Source organism: Lampetra planeri, chromosome 82 (genome assembly GCF_965212315.1).
Source record: "Lampetra planeri chromosome 82, kcLamPlan1.2.h2, whole genome shotgun sequence".
NCBI classification, from domain to species: domain Eukaryota; kingdom Metazoa; phylum Chordata; class Hyperoartia; order Petromyzontiformes; family Petromyzontidae; genus Lampetra; species Lampetra planeri.
In genome coordinates, this window is record NC_136186.1 from 1,477,834 (window position 1) to 1,500,347 (window position 22,514).

A 22,514-nucleotide genomic window follows, 5' to 3' on the forward strand; every position below is an offset into this window, starting at 1 on the left:
ATCACAAAACCTATTACACAGCTGTGCGTATGAACATGCGCAGTGTAGTTGTAGTGTACTGGTAGTGTAGTGGTAGCATAGTTGTAGCGTAGTGGTAGCGTAGTGGTAGCGTAGTGGTTAGCACGCAGCTCAATTCTCGCTCACGTTAAATTCTTGCTCAACATCAGCGACGATTATGTGAACCGGTCGTGGGCCTCAATGAGGCTGCCTCTGACACCTCCCTACGGTGGAAAGGAGCCAGGAGGCGCCGTCTCGCTTCCTCTCCCCTGACGACGACGACGGTGTCAGGCCGGCGGTGGCCCACGACGCTCGGCGTCGAGCTTCACCTTGAAGTCGGCTTTCTAGGGAATGTGGCCCAACAGTGGGTGGCAGACGCCACGCAAGGCTACAAGTGCCTTCAGGGTGTGCGAGTGTTCGGGAACACGTAGGCTCAGGTGTGAATGTCGGGATGAAGGGGTCATCCTGCGGTGTATCGCGTGCGAATCGGGTGGTCCCAGAGAGACGCAGGGTGGGTGATCTAAAATATTCTAAACAAACCAACCCCTCTTGAAATGACTCAGTTTTGGCCGATTAAAAAATATATTTGTGGCGGCGATAAATTGAGCCTGCAAAAGTTGGCATATCCCCGCTCTAACCCCACAGTCCTGCCGAGCTGCTACTTACAGCTGGAAGATTTCAGGAATTCAACATTTAAAGAATCAATACGTCAAAATAATCATAGTCTGTATATATGTATATACGAATCCATTGCGAGGGCAGATCCAGCAGTGGATAGTGTCATTCTAATACGAATACAATGTGATACTAATGATTATAATGCAATTTAAATCCCGCAGCTCGCATATCTGGTACCATTATAGATACATACAAAATGTATGTATTCGAGCCTAGTGTAATTCAAATACAGGATATTATGAAAGGCATATGACTAATCAGCGTTGCCTGCATTTCTACACTAGGTGAGCTTAGGTATGTTGCTAGATATGAGGAGCTTTAGTACCGTGAATAGCAATTGAATGCAAATAAGTTCATGAAAAAAATGCAAATGATTCTAGCGAGATTTCATTAATGGGAAGAATAATCCGAACCATTGTGCCATAGCAATGGCAAGCAAATGGAAGTATGAAATTGAAAACGACTTCATGCAAATAAACTAAACCCATGACTTCAATACACTCATTAAATATGAGGCCAATATTCCTAATATTGTTAATAATTCCAAGCGTTTGGAGTGGAAACAGAGAAGGAATTAGAATCGCATGCTTTTCTGTCATTAGCATGACGTACTTCAGTGTTGTGGGGCATCTAATATTCCTGTCGTCAGCTTAACATGTGAAAATAATCACAAAACCCCGCTACCCAAGTATACTACTGTTTGTATGTACATGGATCTGTACTTCTGTGTATGTCCACTCGTGTGTTAATTTACACTCGTTGATGTGGATATGTACATGCGTGAACGTGTGTATATAGGTATGTACAATCATTTGTTCGCACATTTGTTCGTGTAGTCGAACGCAATCCCTTTGTACGTACACTGCTGTATATGTACACTCGTGTGTGTATTTATTATGAAGCGCGGTAGTGTAGCGTTTAGCGTTTAGCTACACTACCGCTGTTCCAATACATACTATACTCGTGTGTACATGAGGGTGTATATGTGTACTCGTGAATGATTATGTATTGGAACAAACAAATTATTTTTATATTTTGTCGTATAAAGAATTTAGGGGCAATGTGGTAGGAATGCGCCAACACAACAGGGAACTACAGGGATGAGACTCCCCGCTCGTGGTGCTAAATGAATGAAAACAGCGCCACTGAGCAGACAGAACCCCGCCCCTACAGCTCGTGAGTGTGACGTAGTGAGTGTGACCAGCGGACTGCCACGATGCTGCCAGGTAAGGGTAAACTTGTGTGATAGAGATGCTTCACCTGAAACTCGCCTCCACACGTGTTCGCTATGAACATTGTAGCAATAAGGGACGATCAGTCATTTTTAACATAGCAGGTCTTTATTGTTCTGCAAGTATATTAACGTTAAGACTCGTAGAAACACATGCACACTCGTGTGTGAATGCACACCGCTGTATATACAGTCGCGTTTGGATGCACACTCGTGTGTGTATGTCTACTCGTCCGTCTTTTAAGGAAGGATATGGTAGCAATAACGTACAATCAGTCATCTTTAAAAACAGGTCTTTATTAATCTGCAAGAAAACTCACGTTAATACTCGTATAGAAATCTTTATTAACACGCATGCTCAAACAGGAAAGGAACTAGGCTAATTATTTCTCAATTTGGAATTAAACAGTTAAAACAGATTCTTAAAATTAAGAACGTAAACGTCGATTTCCCCTTTGACATCCACTGAAGCTATTCGTCCAGAAGTCCAAGCCATCAAACACAGGAACAACGAACGAGCAATTCACGCACACTCTTAAACCTATTATTTGAAGTGAATTAATTTATTACACAATGATGAAAATTTATGAACATGTTTAAAATATTGAGCAAAGTTGTGATCACTGACTCTCTCCAACTTTAGCTCAACAAGACCACTTAACCACGAGAGTAAAATCAGGAATTGAACCACCTCACAACCACTGCGCATCACACCACATCAACAAGTAATCCGATCGGACGACAAAGCACCACCTTAACGTGACGAAGTCTAGAATAAACCTCAACACTCAAGACACGGAATTCAACACAAACACTACGACAAAATGAATAACAGGAATGGGCAAATTTTTAAAGAAGACGGCACACCCAGATCAGTAGCTGTGAGAAGATGACAACACATGGCAACTTCTACCATAAACACCACACATTTAACAGAGCCGATGATCCAACTACGAGACGAAGCAATGTATCTATCGAAGTATAAAATTGTTGTCATCCTGAAATGAGTGAACACTTCTGGAACTTATCAGGAACACTTTTATCTGAACACAATGTAGAGCATTAACAACATCACTCTCGCTTGAAATCCTAGAAATCACTGAAAAAAATATATAAGAGACAGAAATATGACTCTCCAGCCACTCCAATACATAAATCCATATCTCAGGTTGCAACTGCATGGGCTCGAAAGAGGAATTTCGTTTAGGACTCATGACAACATTTTTACTCTTTGCTTGATGATTCCTGTGAAGTGTTGCTGACTGTGAAAATGCTTCCAACACACAGAGCAATCGAATGGTTTTATTAAATTGATTACATTAGCTTGGAGTTGTGCTGGAAATCACTGATATAATCAATTTCACCTTATAAATTGATCTAACAGAGACACAAACGTGCACATTCCAGGACTTTAACAGAAGTACTCAATACTTTGATTATCCAGCCATTCCAGCAGCCATTTCTCATTATCAACCCGCATGGGGTCTAAATAAGAATTGTCGTCAGGACTCATTACATCCGCTACATCAACGCATCTCTCAGGATCCACCTGCATAGGTTCGAAAGATTCATTTTTTTCAGGACTAATTGCAGCACTGTATTTCACCTTTTGATTTCACTTCCCTATCATTGCTGATCTTCTCATGCTTGTTTCGGGGTGATGACCGTGTGAAGATCTGACTTCCTTGCAAATGCCTTCCCGCACACAGCGCAATTGAATGGCTTCTCGCCCGTGTGTGTTTTCTGGTGACGATGAAGATTTTGTTTCAGTGAAAATGCCTTCCTACACACAGAACAATGGAACGGCTTCTCGCCCGTGTGTGTTTTTTGGTGACTGTTAAGAGTTGATTTCCGTGAAAATGACTTCCCACACACAGAGCAATTGAACGGCTTCTCGCCCGTGTGTGTTTTCTGGTGACGGTTAAGAGTTGATTTCAGTGAAAATGACTTCCCACACACAGAGCACTTGAATGGCTTCTCGTCCGTGTGTGTTTTCTGCATTAAATTTATTTTTGTACATTAACAAACTGCATATCAAACAACATAGCTTAGCTAATCTGGCCATTGTTATTAAACCTTAATATGTATGTGCATCTCACTGCATAATTGTATGCATAATTCAGTGCTTCCTGTGAATTTGCTAATATTCACCCGGCTATGTCCTGTAAACTGCTGCAGGTTTAGAATATTTAACAGCCACATACAGTTCGAAATATAGAAATGAAGATGTCGAGTTTGATTTGGACTAAGAGGTGCAAGTTTATACTGTGATGAACCTGTTTAATAAACATATTTAAGGACACTCGTGTTGAACATGGTGCTTCTAGCAAACAAGTGTGTTATATTATAATTTACGTCATAAACTTTAAATAATCATCTGAATGGTTTAGCTTGTAAGCGTGGTCTTTAATAAAGTAATGCAACAAGAACAATCATCACCTTTTAGTCTGTAACATACGACCTTCGGTGTGTATATACACCAGTGTGTTTGTGTTCAATATTTTGCACGTGTTTAATATTTTGGACGTGTTTTTACGGTAATTCCATTGAATATTGAGGGGTTACCAGCCTCTCGCACCCGTCCAAATACCTCGTGGGCAGCTGTGGTGGCTACGAGCCTTCCCTTCGGGACATTGCTCATATCCACCACAGCGTTACCGTCTGACACGGTCAATGAAGGAAGGGGGTTTTTTTGCAAAACTTTACTCGTGGCAGGGGAATGGCAAAAAACAGGGAGTGTCTCCTTCTGATAAACAAAAAACGAATGAAGGGGGCGTGGGAGCGTGGCGTAAGGTGTGGAAAGCTGTAAGTCACAGGTATCATTCGAATTGGGTCAATGACACCAGCACACAAATGGTGGGGTCGTTTGGAATTATGTTGCATTGATGAAATATGAATTTCTCGACGTTGTATTTCATGATCTTTAAATTAAATTTTTGTTTTTAGAATTTACAATCTGCATATCTAGCAACAGAGCTTCGCTAATCTTGCCATTGAGCTTAAGCCTGAATACGTATATTCATCTCACCGCATAATTTGCATTCATTTGCTACTATATTCACCCTGCAATATGCTGCAAAATGCTGCCAGTTCAAATGCGTTACCAGGGAAATGCAGACTGAAGTATTAAAATTGTGATTTTGAACTTTGAGGTGCAAGTTTATACCGTGCTGACTTTGTTTTATAAATATATTGAAGTACTTGTGTTGATATGAGCGCTACAGAACAATCAAGGTGATTTGTTTAATTTAATCCACGCAAATTATTACGATTGCTGTCATACACTTTTAATGATAATCGACATGGTATTGCCTGTAAGCGTGTGTGTATTTACACTGCTGTGTAAGTACACTTGACTTTGACTCGTGTGTGTACGTGTTTGTTGTAAGCATTGTACAGTTAACGGACGCTCAGATAACTTTAAAAAATCAGATTTTTATTAATCTGCAAAAAAATATTGACGTTAATATTGCTGTGCATGCACACTCGCGCGTGTGTAGAGGTAGTGTAGTGGTTAGCGCACAGCTCAATTCTCGCTCACGTTAAATTCATGCTCACGGCCAACACCAGCGACGATTATCTGAACAGTATGTAATTTAATGTTGGGTTTGTCGATGGCAGCATATAGAACGGGGTAGACCCGTGTGATGTAAGGGAACAAAGTTTAGCTGGAAGCATATTATATTTTTTGCGACAGAGAATTGTAATGTATTACTTACTGTTAGTAGCTCAGCTTATTGGAGAGTATATTTAGTATACTGATGATACTATGTAGTTTATACTTTAGTTTTTTACGTGGTTGTTTAGTTACTGCAGCTACATACTATTAACATTCCTTCCCTTTATTAATGCTACCCCTATTCCCTCCCTTTGATGCTGCTATTCCTGCATAAATGCACGGGCATAATATGACTTTGAAACCCCCCGCCCACCTCCTACGCATTTCACAAGTAGTACTAATCACATATCTGCATATGCTAAATTCCTCTTGATTTGCAAATTAATTTGTAAAGGCGCTCTTCCCCTTACAACCCAGCTTAAATATACGCTCCAAGCGTGGTGGTGTTTCATTCAGACGCTGTCTCCCCGACAGACCTGGTCTTCACCTGAGGACGGCTGTGTGCGTTGTGGCCGAAACGTCGTGAGAATTAATTTATTATGTTTTATTTGTATTATTTCCCTTATACGTAACTTTACCGAAAGAACCAAGAAGATGATTAATCGATATTTACGTGTTTGATTTGAGAATATTTTATAACTGTTGCATTCCTGAAAGTGATATAAATTTCCTAGTTTGTTAACCGTTTGACCAAGCGAATTGATAAAAAACATTTAATGCGAGTTTGACTGTTAATATTCTTGCAAATCAATACAGACCTGATTTGTTTTTAAACGTTATTGCTACCATATCCTTCATTAAAAAACACGGACGAGTAGAGATGCACACGCGAGTGTGCATCACACACGCGAGTGTGCATCCAAACACTGCTGCATTTAAAAAGCGGAGTGCATACACACACGAGTGTGCATATACAGGGTGTACATAGACATACAACGCAGTGTACATACACAGCAGTGTATGCACACAAGGATTGCGTTCCACTGCGAACACGCACGATTGTACATACATATGCACACACATACGTGTACGTACACACTCGAGTGCTCATCTGGTTGTGGTGTTTCCTATGTTGTGGTTTATGGTATACTTAAACGCAGTAGTACAAAATGTGCAGTTCACACCTATGCACCCTTAGCCCATTGATCGTGATGATGATGAATAACAAATTACTAGATCTAACAACTGAAACAATAAATATGCTCATCGAGTTTTGATTTGGATTGTGTGGTTAAATACTGTAAATAGCTATTCAAATTCATTGAGATTGCACATTCAGCAAATTCTAATGCTGCCACATTGCGATTCTAATAATTATAGTGCAATTCTAATCCCTCACCCCCAGTTCGCATTTCCGTCCCTAGGTTCGCATATATATACATATGACATCCATACATATGAGTATCATGGGATTATTATGTAGGAGGTCATAGAATGAATCTAACTCATTTGCCTTGCTTTTATTCCTCGACAGATATTCATCTTCGGTGGATGCATGAGCAACCACCACTCCCCACGGTAGCCTGGGGCTGAGAGCTTTCCACACCTTACGCCCCTCTCCCACGCCCCCTTGATTCGTTTTTTTCTCAGAAGAAGATCCCCCTGTTGTTTGGCATTCCCCAGCCACGAGTAAAGTTCTGTAAAAACAATCCGCTACCTCATCGGCGGTGCCGGACGTTAACGCTGCGGTGGATGTGAGCAATGTCCTGGAGGGAAGGCTCGTAGCCACCACAGAGGCCCACGAGGTCTCTGGACGGGTGCGAGGCGCTGGTAACCTCTCCATATTCAATGAAATGACCTTAAAAAAACACGACCAAAATATAAACACATACACACGAGTTTAACACGTAGGATTTCGGGACCAATATTATCCATAATAGAGGTTATTAGGTTAGATCGCGGAAGTATATAAATGCGTCTTTAAAATAAAACATTAAATAAATGCATGGCGACAAAGGAAAGCGTATTTCAGTAGAAATTACCGTTGGTAGGGCTATTTTAATAAATACGATAGACAGGAAAGACACGTTCAAAGGGCTCGCATAATGCACACGCTTAATGTACATTGCCTCAGTAATCACACGCTCCCCCACCCCCCCCCCCCCCCCACATTGTTCAAGAGCGCAGCTGCGTGGTCAACATATCTATGCTTCTATATAAGGAAGGAAACAGTGAGACTTCCCAAATCTGATTGTCGACTGATGAAGCTAGTTTTAATTACAGGCGAAAAGTCGTACTCAGAATGTAAATGTTGTGGCTTGGCTCTCCAACACACCGGTGTGCTGTACTAGTGAAACATTTGCATGTTCTGTTTACGTGACAATCCTTAATAGTTGGCTGTGTCGGGTGGTGGCGGGTTTCAACGACACATTTATATATTTAAGCGATCTAACCCAAAAAAACTTTAATATGGACATGATAATAAACCACGCTTACAAGATAAACCATTCAGAGGATCATTCAAAGTTCATGGCAGAAATTATAATATGAAACACTCGTTTCTAGAAGCACCCCGTTCATCACGATTGTCCTTAAATATATTTATGAAACAAAGTCAGTACAGTATAAACTTACACATCTTATTCCAAATCAAGCTCGAGATCACCAATTTTGATATTTCAGGCTGCATGTCGCTTTATAATCCTCTAAACTTGCAGCAGTTTAGAGGACATTGGGGGGTCAATAATAGCAAATTAACACGAAGCACGGAATTATGCATGGAGATGCACATCCTTATTCAAACGGAAGTGTACAATTATGCAGTGAGATGTACATACGTATTATGTTGAAATGCAAATATGGGATTAGTCACTACTTGTGGAATGCGTAGGAGGTGGGCGAGGGGTTTCAAAGTCATATTATGCCCGTGCATTATGCAGGATTAGCAGCATCAAAGGGAGGGAGTAGGGTTAGCATTAATAAAGGGAAGGAATGTTAATAGTATGAAGCTGCAGTAACTAAACCACCACGTAAAAAACTAAAATATAAACTACATCAGTATCATCAGTATACTAAATTTACTCTCCAATAAGCTGAGCTACTAACAGTAATTCATACGTTACAATTTTACGTCGCAAAAAATAGAATATGCCTCCAGCTACACTTTTTTTCTCTTACATCACACGAATCTACCCCGTACTATATACTGCCATAGACAAACCCAACATTAAAATATATACTGTATTACTATACACCACCTTAGACTATACATTATAATATTACACTATGTATTATTCTACCCACCCTACTGTATACCACACTGCTGTATATTCACTATACAATTACGATACTATATATTACCTCATACATTATATTAAACATTACACGTTTATACTATTTATTATCATACAATCTTCTGTGCGATTCGGCAGTTTAAGCGGGTTGTGTGACACTGCAGCAGCCGGCATTTGTCAGCTGTTGTAGCGCCGCGGGGCGTGTGCAGTGAACACGGAGGCTGGCGGGGTTGGGTGCAGGGATCTGCCGCCACCCAAAACTCGGGCGACGCCAAAGTAATAATGAAAATAATAAAATAAATTATATGATGGAAGATGAAAGTAAGAAGAGCGGTGGTGAGTAAAGAAGTGGGTAAGGTACGAGGTGTAGTTACGGTTGATAAATTGTGAGAGCGATCCGGGACTGCAGCCAGCTGCGGCGCTGTCACCATCCTACTCTCGAATCCATTGAGGAGGCAGATCCAGCAGTGGATTGTGTGAATCTAATAACGACCACAATGTGATACGAGTGATTATAATGCAATTCAAATCCCGCAGCCCGCAGTTCGTATTCATTCGAGCAGTATGGTTCTAATATGGGATATTATGAAAGGCATATGACTAATCAGCCTTGCCTGCATTCCTACACTGATGTTCACCTTCAGTGCAGGCAGGAACAATCACCATTCCACGCGTGGGGCATACAGCTTCCTACAGCTCACCGCCACGATCCCATGCTCCTTCATTATTTTGTTCAGAAGAAGAGCCACTCTTCCTGTTGTTTGGCATTCCGCTGCCCACGAGTAAAGTTATGTAAAAAACAACCCCCTACCTCATCAGCGGTAAAGATCGGTAACGCTGTGGTCAATGTGAGCAATGTCCGAGAGGGAAGGCTCATAGACATCACAGAGGCCCACGAGGTCTCTGGACTGTTGCGAGGGGCTGGTAACCCCTCCACATTCAATGCACTTACCGTGAGAACACGTGGTAAATAAAAACACACACATCACTGTACATACACATCAGTGTAAATACACACTGCTATAGACTGATAATGGTTATAATAATAAACAACACTTACAAACTATACCATCCAGATGGGTATCCAGAGCAATTGTAACCATTTTAATTGATCGAATATAACAAATAACCTTCGTTGTTTAGACGCACCATCAACAAGAGTCCTTAAAAATATCCATAAAATCAAGTCACCGCGCTATAAAGCATGCACCTCTTAGAATATCTCCATCAGCATTGCAACATTTTATATTTATTTTCACAGATAAAGCCGATAAATTGATCACAGTTTACAGGCAATTGTAAACGTGCAAACTAACAACATGCACATATAATGGTAGGTTTTTACCCTTTTAACTGGTACAAAACTGACACCTTTATTCAAGGCATCATGTTTGTCATTGCAAACATGATGCCTTTAATAAAGGTGTCAGTTTTGTACCAGTTAAAAGGGTAAAAACCTACCATTATATTTTGCCACTGGTAAAAGAGATCTCATAGTGTAAACATGCACATACTTATTCAAGGAGATGCCCATCACTATTCAAACTGAAGCGAACGATGATTCAGCATATTCCTACTTGGGCTTAAGCACAATGGCCACATGAGCTTAGGTATGTTGCTAGATATGAGGAGCTTTAGTACCGTGAATAGCAATTGAATGCAAATAAGTTAATGAAGAAAATGCAAATGAGTCTAGCGAGATTTCATAAATGGGAAGAATAATCCGAACCAGTGTGCCGTAGCAATGGCAAGCAAATGGAAGTATGAACTTGAACAAGACTTCATGCAAATAAACTAAGCCCATGACTTCAATGTGTACACTCGTGTGTGTATGCGCACTTGTGTGCATGTGCACCCGTGTGTGTATGTGTAGTGGTGGTGTTGACGTGTGCCGACTGTGACAGTGATGGATCACGGGGCGGCGCGAGGTGCGGGGTTGGGCACGCGTTGTGGGCGTGGTGTGGACGCGCGCGCCGGGAGTGACAGATGACGGGGCGGCGCGGCGTGGGTGCTGAGGCACGCTGAGATGTGGGAAAACAGGATCGTAGCCAGCGCCCAGTGATTGGTCGAATAGGATGGGTGCTCGCAGCGACGTCCGCAGGTGGGGTATAAAGGGGGACGCGCGAGAGCACTCGGGGAGAAGTTACCCAGTTGAAGACCAGAAGACGGAGCTGAAGACCTAGTGCCCCGAGACCCCTAGTCCCGCCGTCCTTGTGGGGACCGGGGCCCTGTGTGGCTCGGAGGCGAGACTGGGACCCAGGGTCCGACGCCCACGTGGGTCGGGCTGGGGACCCACAGTCAAGACGGACACCCCGGGCAGGGAGTGTCCCGAGTAGCTCAGTGGCGTTAGTCGCCAGGGTAGCTAAGTGGGTGTTGGTCACCCGAGTAGCTCAGGGGCGTTAGTCGCCGAGTAGCTAAGTGGGTGTTGGTCACCCGAGTAGCTCAGTGGGCGTTAGTCGCCGAGTAGCTAAGTGGGTGTTGGTCACCCGAGTAGCTCAGTGGGCGTTAGTCGCCGAGTAGCTAAGTGGGTGTTGGTCACCCGAGTAGCTCAGTGGGCGTTAGTCGCCAGGGTAGCTAAGTGGGTGTTTGTCACCCGAGATACTAAGTGGGTGTTTGTCACCCGAGATACAAAGTAGGTGTTAGTCACCTGTGAACGAGTTTGGTAAAATAAAGAGTGTGTTACCCGTGAAGTCGTCTCCCGCCGAGTTACTACATTACATATGTATGAAGCAGTGTGTATGCACATTCGTGAATGTTTCGACAGCGCTGTGTATGTCCACTCGTGTGTGGGTGTGTGGACATGGGGTGTATATGTGTACTCGTGTATGATTATGTATTGGAACAAACCATTTTTTTAAATATTGTGTCGTACAAAGAATTTAGGGGCAATGTGATAGGAATGAGACTCCCCGCTCGTGGTGCTAAATGAATGAAAACAGCGCCACTGAGCAGACAGAGCCCCGCCCCTACAGCTCGAGTGTGACGTAGTGAGTGTGACCAGCGGACTGCCACGATGCTGCCAGGTAAGGGTAAACTTGTGTGACGGAGATGCTTCACCTGAAACTCGCCTCCACACGTGTTCGCTATGAACATTGTAGCAATAAGGGACGATCAGTCATCTTTAACATAGCAGGTCTTTATTGTTCTGCAAGTATATTAACGTTAAAACTCGTACAAACACATGCACACTCGTGTGTGAATGCACACCGCTGTATATACAGTCGTGTTTGGATGCACTCTCGTGTGTGTATGTCTACTCGTCCGTGTTTTTAGGGAAGGATATGGTAGCAATAACGTACGATCAGTCATCTTTAAAAAACGAATCAGGTCTTTATTAATCTGCAAAAAAACTCACGTTAATACTCGTATCGAAATCTTTATAAATACGCAGGCTCAAACAGGAAAGGAACTAGGCCAATTATTTCCCAATAGGAATTCAACAGTTAAAAGATATTCTTAAAATCAAACAAGGAAACGTCGATTTCCCCTTTGAAGTCCTTTTCCACTGAAGCCATTCGTCCAGAAGTCCAAGCCATCAAACACAGGAACAACGAACGTGCAATCCACACACACTCTGAAACTTATTATTTGAAGTTAATTAATTTATTACACAATCATGAAAATTAAAGAACATTTTCAAAATATTGAACAAAGTTGTGGTCACAGACTTTCTCCAACTTCAGCTCAACAAGACCACTTAACCACTAGAGTAAAATCAGGAATTGAACCACCTCACAACCACTGCACATCACACCATATCAACAAGTAATCCGATAGGACTACAAAGCACCACCTTAACGTGACGAAGTCTAGAACAAACCTCAACACTCAAGACACGGAAATCACAAAACACCACGACATAATTAATAACAGTATTTCCTGGTGACTATGAAGATTTTATTTCCGTGAAAATGCCTTCCCACACACAGAGCACTTGAACGGTTTTACGCCCGCGTGTGCTTTCTGGTGACTGTGAAGATCTGATTTCCGTGAAAATGCCTTCCCACACACAGAGCAATTGAATGGCTTCTTACCCGAGTGTGTTTTCTGGTGATTGCGAAGATTTGATGAATCTGCAAATGCCTTCCCACACACAGAGCAATTGAATGGCTTTTCGCCCGTGTGTGTGTTATGGTGAGTGTGAAGATTTTGTTTAATTGAGAATGCCTTCCCACAAAGAGAGCACTTGAATGGCTTCTCACCTGTGTGTGTTTTCTGGTGAGTGTGAAGAGTTGATTTCTGTGCAAATACCTTCCCGCACACAGAGCAATTGAACGGCTTCTCGCCCGTGTGTGTTTTCTGGTGATTGCGAAGAGTTGATGAATCTGCAAATGCCTTCCCACACACAGAGCAATTGAACGGCTTCTCGCCCGTGTGTGTGTTCTGGTGAGTGTGAAGAGTTGATTTCTGTGCAAATGCTTTCCAGCACACAGCGCAATTGAATGGCTTCTCACCCGAGTGTGTTTTCTTGTGATTGCGAAGAGTTGATGAATCTGCAAATGCCTTTCCACACACAGAGCAATTGAACGGCTTTTCGCCCGTGTGTGTGTTCTGGTGAGTGTGAAGATTTTGTTTCAGTGAAAATGCCTTCCCACAAAGAGAGCAATTGAACCGCTTCTTGCCAGTGTTTGTGTGGCGCTGTGGAGAGTTTTTCTGCTCCATGTGACTGATTCTTCAGAGCAGAGAAACTGTCGCGGGTGTTGTTGAGAGTTAAAGCACCCTCTAAGGTGCGTGGATGTCTGGCTTAAATCGCCAAGAAGCAAACTCTTACCAACGTCTAACCGATACACAGTAAGTCGGACTACACACGCGATTACCAGTTTATCTACTAACAAAGACACTTACTTGTGGATGCACAGCGTATCGATGTCCATGTAACCTGTCTGAATAGATCGCCACGAACTCTCCCGAAGCGAAGTCGCCAACAAGTCGCCAAGCAATCGTGCTCGCCAGGCTGGGTCTCGTGGAAGAAGGGTGATCTGCAGAGCGAGGAGTCGAGCGTCTATCCTCAGCAAAATCCCTCTCGAAATGACCTTGAGGTCTGATTTTAAGCCCCTTATATCTTCGCTCTCGCATCCAAATCCTTTGTTTTCGACTTAGCCTATCATGGACTTCAATTGTTAAGTTTTACGTTAACAATCCGCATATCCAGCAACATAATATGTATGTACATCTCACTGCATAATTGTACACCTCCGTTTGAATAAGTATATGCATCTCCATGCATAATTCCGTGCTTCGTGTAATTTGCTAATATTCACCCCCCAATGTCCTCTAAACTGCTGCAAGTTTAGAGGATTATAAAGCAACATACAGTCTGAAGTATCAAAATTGGTGATCTCGAGCTTGATTTGGAATAAGATGTGCAAGTTTATACTGTACTGACTTTGTTTAATAAATATATTTAAAGACAATCGTGTTGAGCGGGGTGCTTCTAGAAACGAGTGTTTTATATTATAATTTCTGCCATCAACTTTGAATGATCATCTGAATGGTTTAGCTTGTAAGAGTGGTTTATTATCATGTCCATATTAAAGGTTTTTTGGGTTAGAAACCCGCCACCACCCGACAAAGCCAACTATTAAGGATTGTCACGTAAACAGAACATGCAAATGTTTCACTAGTACAGCACACCGGTGTGTTGGAGAGCCAATCCACAATATTTACAATCTGAGTACGACGTTTCGCCTGTTATTAAAACTAGCTTCATCAGTCGACAGCCAGATTTGGGAAGTCTCACTGTTTCGTTCCTTACATAGAAGCATAGATGTGTTGACCACGCAGCTGCGCTCTTGCACAATGTGGGGGGGGGGGGGGGAGCGTGGGATTACTGAGCCAATGTACATTAAGCGTGTGCATTATGCGAGCCCTTTGAACGTGTCCTTCCTGTCTATTGTGTTTATTAAAATAGCCCTACCAACGGTAATCTCTACTGAAGTACGCTGCCCTTTGTCGCCATGCATTTATTTAATGTTTTATTTTAAAGACGCATTTATATACTTCCGCGATCTAACCTAATAACCTCTATTATGGATGATATTGGGCCCGAAATCCTACATGTTAAACTCGTGTGTATGTGTTTATATTTTGGTCGTGTTTTTTATGGTCATTTTATTGAATATGGAGAGGTTACCAGCGCCTCGCACCCGTCCAGAGACCTCGTGGGCCTCTGTGGTGGCTACGAGCCTTCCCTCCAGGACATTGCTCACATCCACTGCAGCGTTACCGTCCGGCACCGCGGATTAGGTAGCGGATTCTTTTTTTCAGAACTTTGCTCGTGGCTGGGTAATTCCAAACAACAGGGGGTCGTGTACATGGATCTGTACTTCTGTGTATGTCCACTCGTGTGTTTATTTACACTCGTTGATGTGGATATGTACATGCGTGAATGTGTGTGTATAGGTATGTACAATCATTTGTTCGCACATTTGTTCGTGTAGTAGAACGCAATCCCTTTGTACGTGAACTGCTGTCTATGTACACTCGTGTGTGTATGCGCACTTGTATGCATGTGCACCCGTGTGTGTATGTATGAAGCAGTGTGTATGCACATTCGTGTATGTTTCTACAGCGCTGTGTATGTCCACTCGTGTGTGGGTGTGTGTACATGGGGTGTATATGTGTACTCGTGTATGATTATGTATTGGAACAAACAAATTATTTTTATTTTGTGTCGTACAACTAATATAGGGACAACGTGGTAGGAATGCGCCACCTCAACAGGGAACTACAGGGATGAGACTCCCCGCTCGTGGTGCTAAATGAATGAAAACAGCGCCACTGAGCAGACAGAGCCCCGCAGAGGTGGGACAAAGTCATTGTTATGCAAGTCCAAGTCGAGTCGCAAGTCATCAAATTCATGACTCGAGTCTGACTCGAGTCCAAGTCACATGACTCGAGTCCACACCTCTGGAGCCCCGCCCCTACAGTTCGTGAGTGTGACGTAGTGAGTGTGACCAGCGGACTGCCACGATGCTGCCAGGTAAGGGTAAACTTGTGTGATGGAGATGCTTCACCTGAAACTCGCCTCCACACGTGTTCGCTATGAACATTGTAGCAATAAGGGACGATCAGTCATCTTTAACATAGCAGGTCTTTATTGTTCTGCAAGTATATTAACGTTAAAACTCGTACAAACACATGCACACGCGTGTGTGAATGCACACCGCTGTATATACAGTCGTGTTTGGATGCACACTCGTGTGTGTATGTCTACTCGTCCGTGTTTTTTTAAAGGAAGGATATGGTAGCAATAACGTACGATCAGTCATCTTTAAAAACAAATCAGGTCTTTATTAATCTGCAAGAAAGTTGACGTTAATACTCGTATCGAAATCTTTATTAATACGCATGCTCAAACAGGAAAGGAACTAGGCAAATTATTTCCCAATAGGAATTCAACAGTTAAAGGATATTCTTAAAATCAAACACGTAAACGTCGATTTCCCCTTTGACGTCCTTTTCGACTGAAGCCATTCGTTCAAAGTATAAAATTGTTGTCATTCTGAAATCAGTGAACACTTCTGGAACTTAAAAGGAAGACATTCATCTGAACTGATGATGCCTGTGAAGTGTTGCTGATCGTGAAAATGCTTCCAACACACAGAGCAATCAAACGGTTTTGTTAAAATAATTACACTAGATTGGAGTAGTGCTGGAAATCATTGATATAATCAATTGCACCTAATAAATTGATCTAACAGAGACGCAAACGTGCACATTCTAGGACTTTAACAGAAGTACTCAATACTTTGATTATCCAGCAACTCCAGCAGCCATTTCTCATTATCAACCCGCATGGGGTCTAAAGAGGAATTGTCGTCAGGACTCATTACATCCACTACATCCACGCATCTCTCAGGTTCCACCATGCTATGGTTCGAAAGAGGGATTTTTTTCAGGACTCAATGCAGCATTTTGTTTTTCACCTTTTGATTTCACTTCCCTATCATTGCGGATCTTCTCATGCTTGTTTCGGGGTGATGACCGTGTGAAGATCTGACTTCCTTGCAAATGCCTTCCCGCACACAGCGCAATTGAACGGCTTCACGCCCATGTGTGTATTCTGGTGACGATGAAGATGTGATTTCCGTGCAAATGCCTTCCCACACACAGAGCACTTGAATGGCTTCATGCCCGTGTGTGTATTCTGGTGAGTGTTAAGAGTTGATTTCTGTGCAAATGACTTCAAACACACAGAGCAATTGAATGGCTTCACGCCCGTGTGTGTGTTCTGATGAGTGTGAAGATTTTGTTTCAGTGAAAATGCCTTCACACAAACAGAGCAATTGAATGGCTTCTCACCCGTGTGTGTGTGGCGCTGTGTAAAGGTTATCTGCTCCATGTGACTGATTCTTCAGTGACAGTTGCGGGTGTTTTTTAGAGTAAAATGCACCCTTTAAGCTGCGTGGATGTCTGGCTCAAATCGCCAAGAAGCAAACTCTTACCAACGTCTAACCGAGACACAGTAACGTCTCGTAAGTCGGACTACACACGCGATTACCAGTTTATCCACTAACAAAGACACTTACTTGTTGATGCACCGCGTATCGATGTCCCTGTAACCCGTCTGAAGAGATCGCCACGAACTCTCCCGAAGCGAAGTCGCCAACCAGTCGCCAAGCAATCGTTCTCGCCAGGCTGGGTCTCGTGGAAGAAGGGTGATCTGCAGAGCTAGGAGTCGAGCGTCTATCCTCAGCAAAATCCCTCTCGAAATGACCTTGAGGTCTGATTTTAAGCCCCTTATAACTTCGCTCTAGCATCCAAATCCTTTGTTCTCGACTTGGCCTATCATGGACTTTGCATTCAATTGTTAATTTTTACATTAACAATTCGCATATCTAGCAACATAATACGTATGTACATCTCACTGCATAATTGTACACTTCCGTTTGAATAAGGAAGTGCATCTCCATGCATAATTCCGTGCTTCGTGTTAATTTGAAAATATTCACTCCCCAATGTCTTCTAAACTGCTGCAAGTTTAGAGGATTATAAAGCGACATACGGTCTGAAATATAAAAATTGGTGATCTCAAGCTTGATTTGGAATAAAATGTGCAAGTTTATACTGTACTGACTTTGTTTTATAAATATATTTAATGACAATCGTGTTGAGCGGGGTGCTTCTAGAAAACGAGTGTTTTATATTAAAAACTCTGCCATGAACTTTGAATAATCATCTGAATGGTTTAGCTTGTAAGTGGTTTATTATAATGTCCATATTAAAGGTTTTTTGGGTTAGATCGCTTAAATATACAAATGTGTCGTTGAAACCCGCCACCACCTGACAAAGCTAAATAGTAAGGGTTGTCACGTAAACAGAACATGCATATTTGTCACTAGTACAGCACACCGGTGTGTTGGAGAGCCAAGCCACAACATTTACAATCTGAGTACGACGTTTCTCCTGTAATTAAAACTAGCTTCATCAGTCGACAGTCAGATTTGGGAAGTCTCACTGTTTCGTTCCTTATATAGAAGCATTGATATGTTGACCACGCAGCTGCGCTCTATTGAAGTCCGCTGCCCTTTGTCGGCATGCACTCCGATTTATAAATGCAGCAGTGTTTGGATGCACACTCGCGTGTGCATGTCTACTCGTCTGTGTTTTTTAAAAAACCAATCAGGTCTTTATTGATTTGCAAGAATATTGACATTAAAACTCGCATTACATTTTTTCATCAATTCGCTTGGTCAAACGGTTTAGAAACTTGGAAAATCATTTCACTTTCAGGAATTCAACAGTTATAAAATCTTCTCAAATAAAACACGTAAACATCGATAAATCATTCCCAATTGACGTCCTTATCGATTGAAGCCATTCGTCCTGAAGTAATAAACACAATAGACAGGAAGAACAAGTCCAAAGGGTTCACATAATGCACACGCTTAATGTACATTGCTACAGTAACCCCCCCCCCCCCACATTGTGCAAGAGCGCAGCTGCGTGGTCAACACATTTTCGCTTCAATATAAGGAACGAAACAGTAAGACTTCACAAATCTGGCTGTCGCCTGATCAAGCTAGTTGTAATTACTGCCGAATCGTCGTACTCAGATTGTAAAGGTTGTGGCTTGGCTCTCCAACACACCGGTGTGCTGTACTAGTGACGAATTGGCATGTTTTGTTTAGGTGACAACCCTTACTAGTTGGATGTGTCGGGTGGTGGCGGGTTTGAACGACACATTTATATATTTATGCAATCTAACCCAAACACCTCTATTATGGATGTATTTCAGAGGTAAGTCCGATAAATTGATAGCAGTTTACAGACCATTATAAATATGCAAACAAACAACATGCACATAATTATGCCCATCTGTATTCAAACAGAAGCCAGCAATAATGCAGTGAAATGCACATTAATATTTAGGTTTAAGCACAATGTCTACATGAGCTTAGGTGTGTTGCTAGATATGGAGAGCATTACTTTCAAGAATAACAATTGAATGCAAGGAAGTTTATGAAGAAAATGCAAATGATTCTAGAGAGATTTCATTAATGGGATGAATAATCCAAACCAGTGTGCCGTAGCAAAGACAAACAAATGGAAGTATGATCTTTAAACATACTTCATGCAAATAAACTAAAATAATAACTTCACAACACGCATTAAACATGAGGCCAAGCGTTTGGAGTGGAATTAGAATCGCATGCGTTTGTGTCATTCGCATAACGTTCAGTGTTGTGGGGCATCTAAGATTCATATCGTCAGTTTAACTTGTGAAAATAATAACAAAACCCAGCTATCCGAGTCTGCTACTGTGTGTATGTCCATGGATATGTACTGCTGTGTATGTCCACTCGTGTGTTTATTTACACTCTTTGATGTGGATATGTACATGCGTGCATGTGCGTGTATAGGTATGTATAATCATGTGTTCACACCCCGCATATAACCGCTCCGGCGTGGCCGGCTCCACAAACAGACACCGATGCCTTGCTGTGTATGGTTTGGCCGTTTAGGTATGTTGCTAGATATGAGGAGCGTTACTTCCGAGAAAAACAATTGAATGCAAGGAAGTTAATGAAGATAATGCAAATGATTCTAGAGATATATCATAAATGGGAAGAATAATCCGAACCAGTGTGCCGTATCAGAAGTAAACAAATGGAAGCAAATAAACAAAACTGATTACTTTACTACACTCAATCTAGATTTGAAGTTTTCATGACTGGAGGGATCCATACTCTTTGGTTCTTTAGGTAAAGTCACGTAGGTAGAAACATAAAAAATTTAACAAAAACATATATATCACGAGGTTTCGTTGTGATATATTATTAAAATTATCCAGCTGGATTATATTTTCCGCGATTCATTATTTTTTGTTTTATTTGATAATTTTTCTATCTACGTGACTTTGCCGAAAGAACCAAGGGTATGGATTCCTGCAGTCACGACAGCTTCAAATCAAGATCACAATTACTGTCATCAACTTTTAATACTCATCTAAATGGTATAGCTTGTAAGGCTGTGTGCATTTGCATTGCTGTGTATGTTCACTTGTCTTTGGCTCGTGTGTGTGTGGACATGTGTGTGATATAAGCATTGTACAGTTAACAAACTATTAGATAACTTTACGTATACGATAAACCATAACAGTAGAAACACTACAACAAGAGAAGCATTCGTGTGTGTACGTCTACTGCTTTGTCTGTATGTACACCCCTGTATATTACAACTAGTGTGTGAATGCACGCTGCTGTATATATATATGTATACAGTCGTGTTTGGAAGCACACTCGTGTGTGCATGTCTACTCGTCCATGTTCTTTTTAAGGAAGGATATAACGAACGATCAGTTATCTTTAAAAACAAATCAGGTCTTTATTAATCTGCAAGAATATTGATGTTAACACTCGTATCAAAATATTAATCAATCTTTTTTTGGTCAAACAGTTAAGGAACGAGACAATTATTTTACTTTCAGGAATTCAATAGTTAAAAAATCTTCTCAAAATCAAACACGTAAACGTCTATTTGTCATTCCCCATTGACGTCCTTATCGATAGAAGCTATCCATCCAGAAGTGAAAGCCATCAAACACAGGAACAACGAACATGAAATCCACGTATACATCCTGGAACCGATCATCTGCAGTAATTATTAAACAATGAGGAAAATGAAATATATATTTTTTAATATTGAGCAAAGATATGATCACAGTCTTTCTCAAACTTTGGCTCCACAAGACCACTTAACTACGAGAGTAAAATCAGGAATTGAACCACCTCACAACCACTGCACATCACACCACATCAACAAGTAATCCGATAGGTAACTGCTCCACATTCAATGCAATTACCGTGAAAACACGTGGAAAATTAAAACACATACGTACACAAAGCACTGTACATACACAGCAGTGTAAAAACACACGAGACTTTCTGCTATAGACTAATAATGGTTATAATGATAAACAACACTTACAAACTACACCATCCAGATGGGTATCCATAGCAATTCTAACCATTTAAATTGATCAAATATAACAATTCACTTTCGTTGTCTAGACACACAGTGGTCCTTAAATATTTTCATTAAACCACGTCAACACATGCACCTCTTAACTTAAGTATACCACGATCAACATTGTGATATTTTAGATGGTATTTCACAGTTATGGCCGATATATTAATATTAGTTTACAGAATGCACAACGTCCAAGCCGCCGACCTGTACCACGTTGTGCATTCTTTTGAGCCCCGCCCCCCTCCCTCCCGATACGTTCCATTCATTGGCTACCACATTCTGATGAGCTCCGCCCCCCCTCTCCTCCCCCCTCAACTTGCTCTTAAGGGATTACATCTTGAATCATTGCCTCACTTGATGCAGCAAATCTGGCTGTGACGGTCCCACCTGATGACGGAGACTTGTGTTGCCTCCGAAACGTCGTGATTTTTATTTTTATTTTACTTTCATTAATTTTAATGTTTTACCTACGTGACTTTACCGAAAAAACCTAAGAATATTCCCTCCAGGACATTGCTCACATCCACTGCAGCGTTAACGTCCGGCACCGCCGATGAGGTAGCAGATTGTTTTTACAGAACTTTACTTGTGGCTGGGGAATTCCAAACAACAGGGGGCTCTTCTTCTGAGAAAAAAAACGAATCAAGGGGGCGTGGGAGCGTGGCGTAAGGTGTGGAAAGCTCTAAGCCCCAGGCTACCGTGGGCACACCTCCCAATCAACGGGAGACGAGGAGTGGTCGTTGCTCATGCATCCACCGAAGATGAATATCAGTCGAGGGATGAAAGCAAGGCAAATGAGTTAGATTCATTCTATGACCTCCTACATAATAATCCCATGATACTCGTATGTATGGATGTCATATGTATATATATATGCGAACCTAGGGACGGAAATGCGAACTGGGGGTGAGGGTTAAATTTCGATTTAAAGCTTTCGTGACTGCAGGGATTCATCTTCTTGGTTCTTTCGGTAAAGTAACGTAGAAGGGAAGTAAAAAAATAATAAAAATAAAACATAATAAAATAAAATAATTCTCACGACGTTTCGGCTACAACGCAAGCAGCCGTCTTCAGGTGAAGAATGAGACAATGCCAAGCTAGGGGCTTATATATAAGCTGAGTTGGAGGTGGAAGAAGAAGAGAGCCTTAACAAAGGAATGTGCATATGAAGAGGAATTTAGCATATTCATGGGAAATGCGTAGGAGGTGGGCAGGGGGGTTTCAAAGTCATATTATGCCCATGCATTATGCAGGATCAGCAGCACCAAGGGGGGTGCAGGAA

General features: G+C 41.9%; 1 protein-coding gene across 1 annotated transcript; it reads right to left on the bottom strand.

Moving 5' to 3' along the window:
- Positions 1 to 284: 284 nt before the first annotated feature.
- Positions 285 to 21,980, bottom strand: LOC144738382 (uncharacterized). Its single transcript, XM_078621421.1, has 3 exons — positions 21,942 to 21,980; positions 12,686 to 13,261; positions 285 to 341 (listed from the first exon to the last, which is right to left on the bottom strand). The coding sequence occupies exons 1-3, from the start codon at positions 21,978 to 21,980 to the stop codon at positions 285 to 287; spliced, it is 672 nt and encodes a 223-aa protein (XP_078477547.1).
- Positions 21,981 to 22,514: the final 534 nt, after the last annotated feature.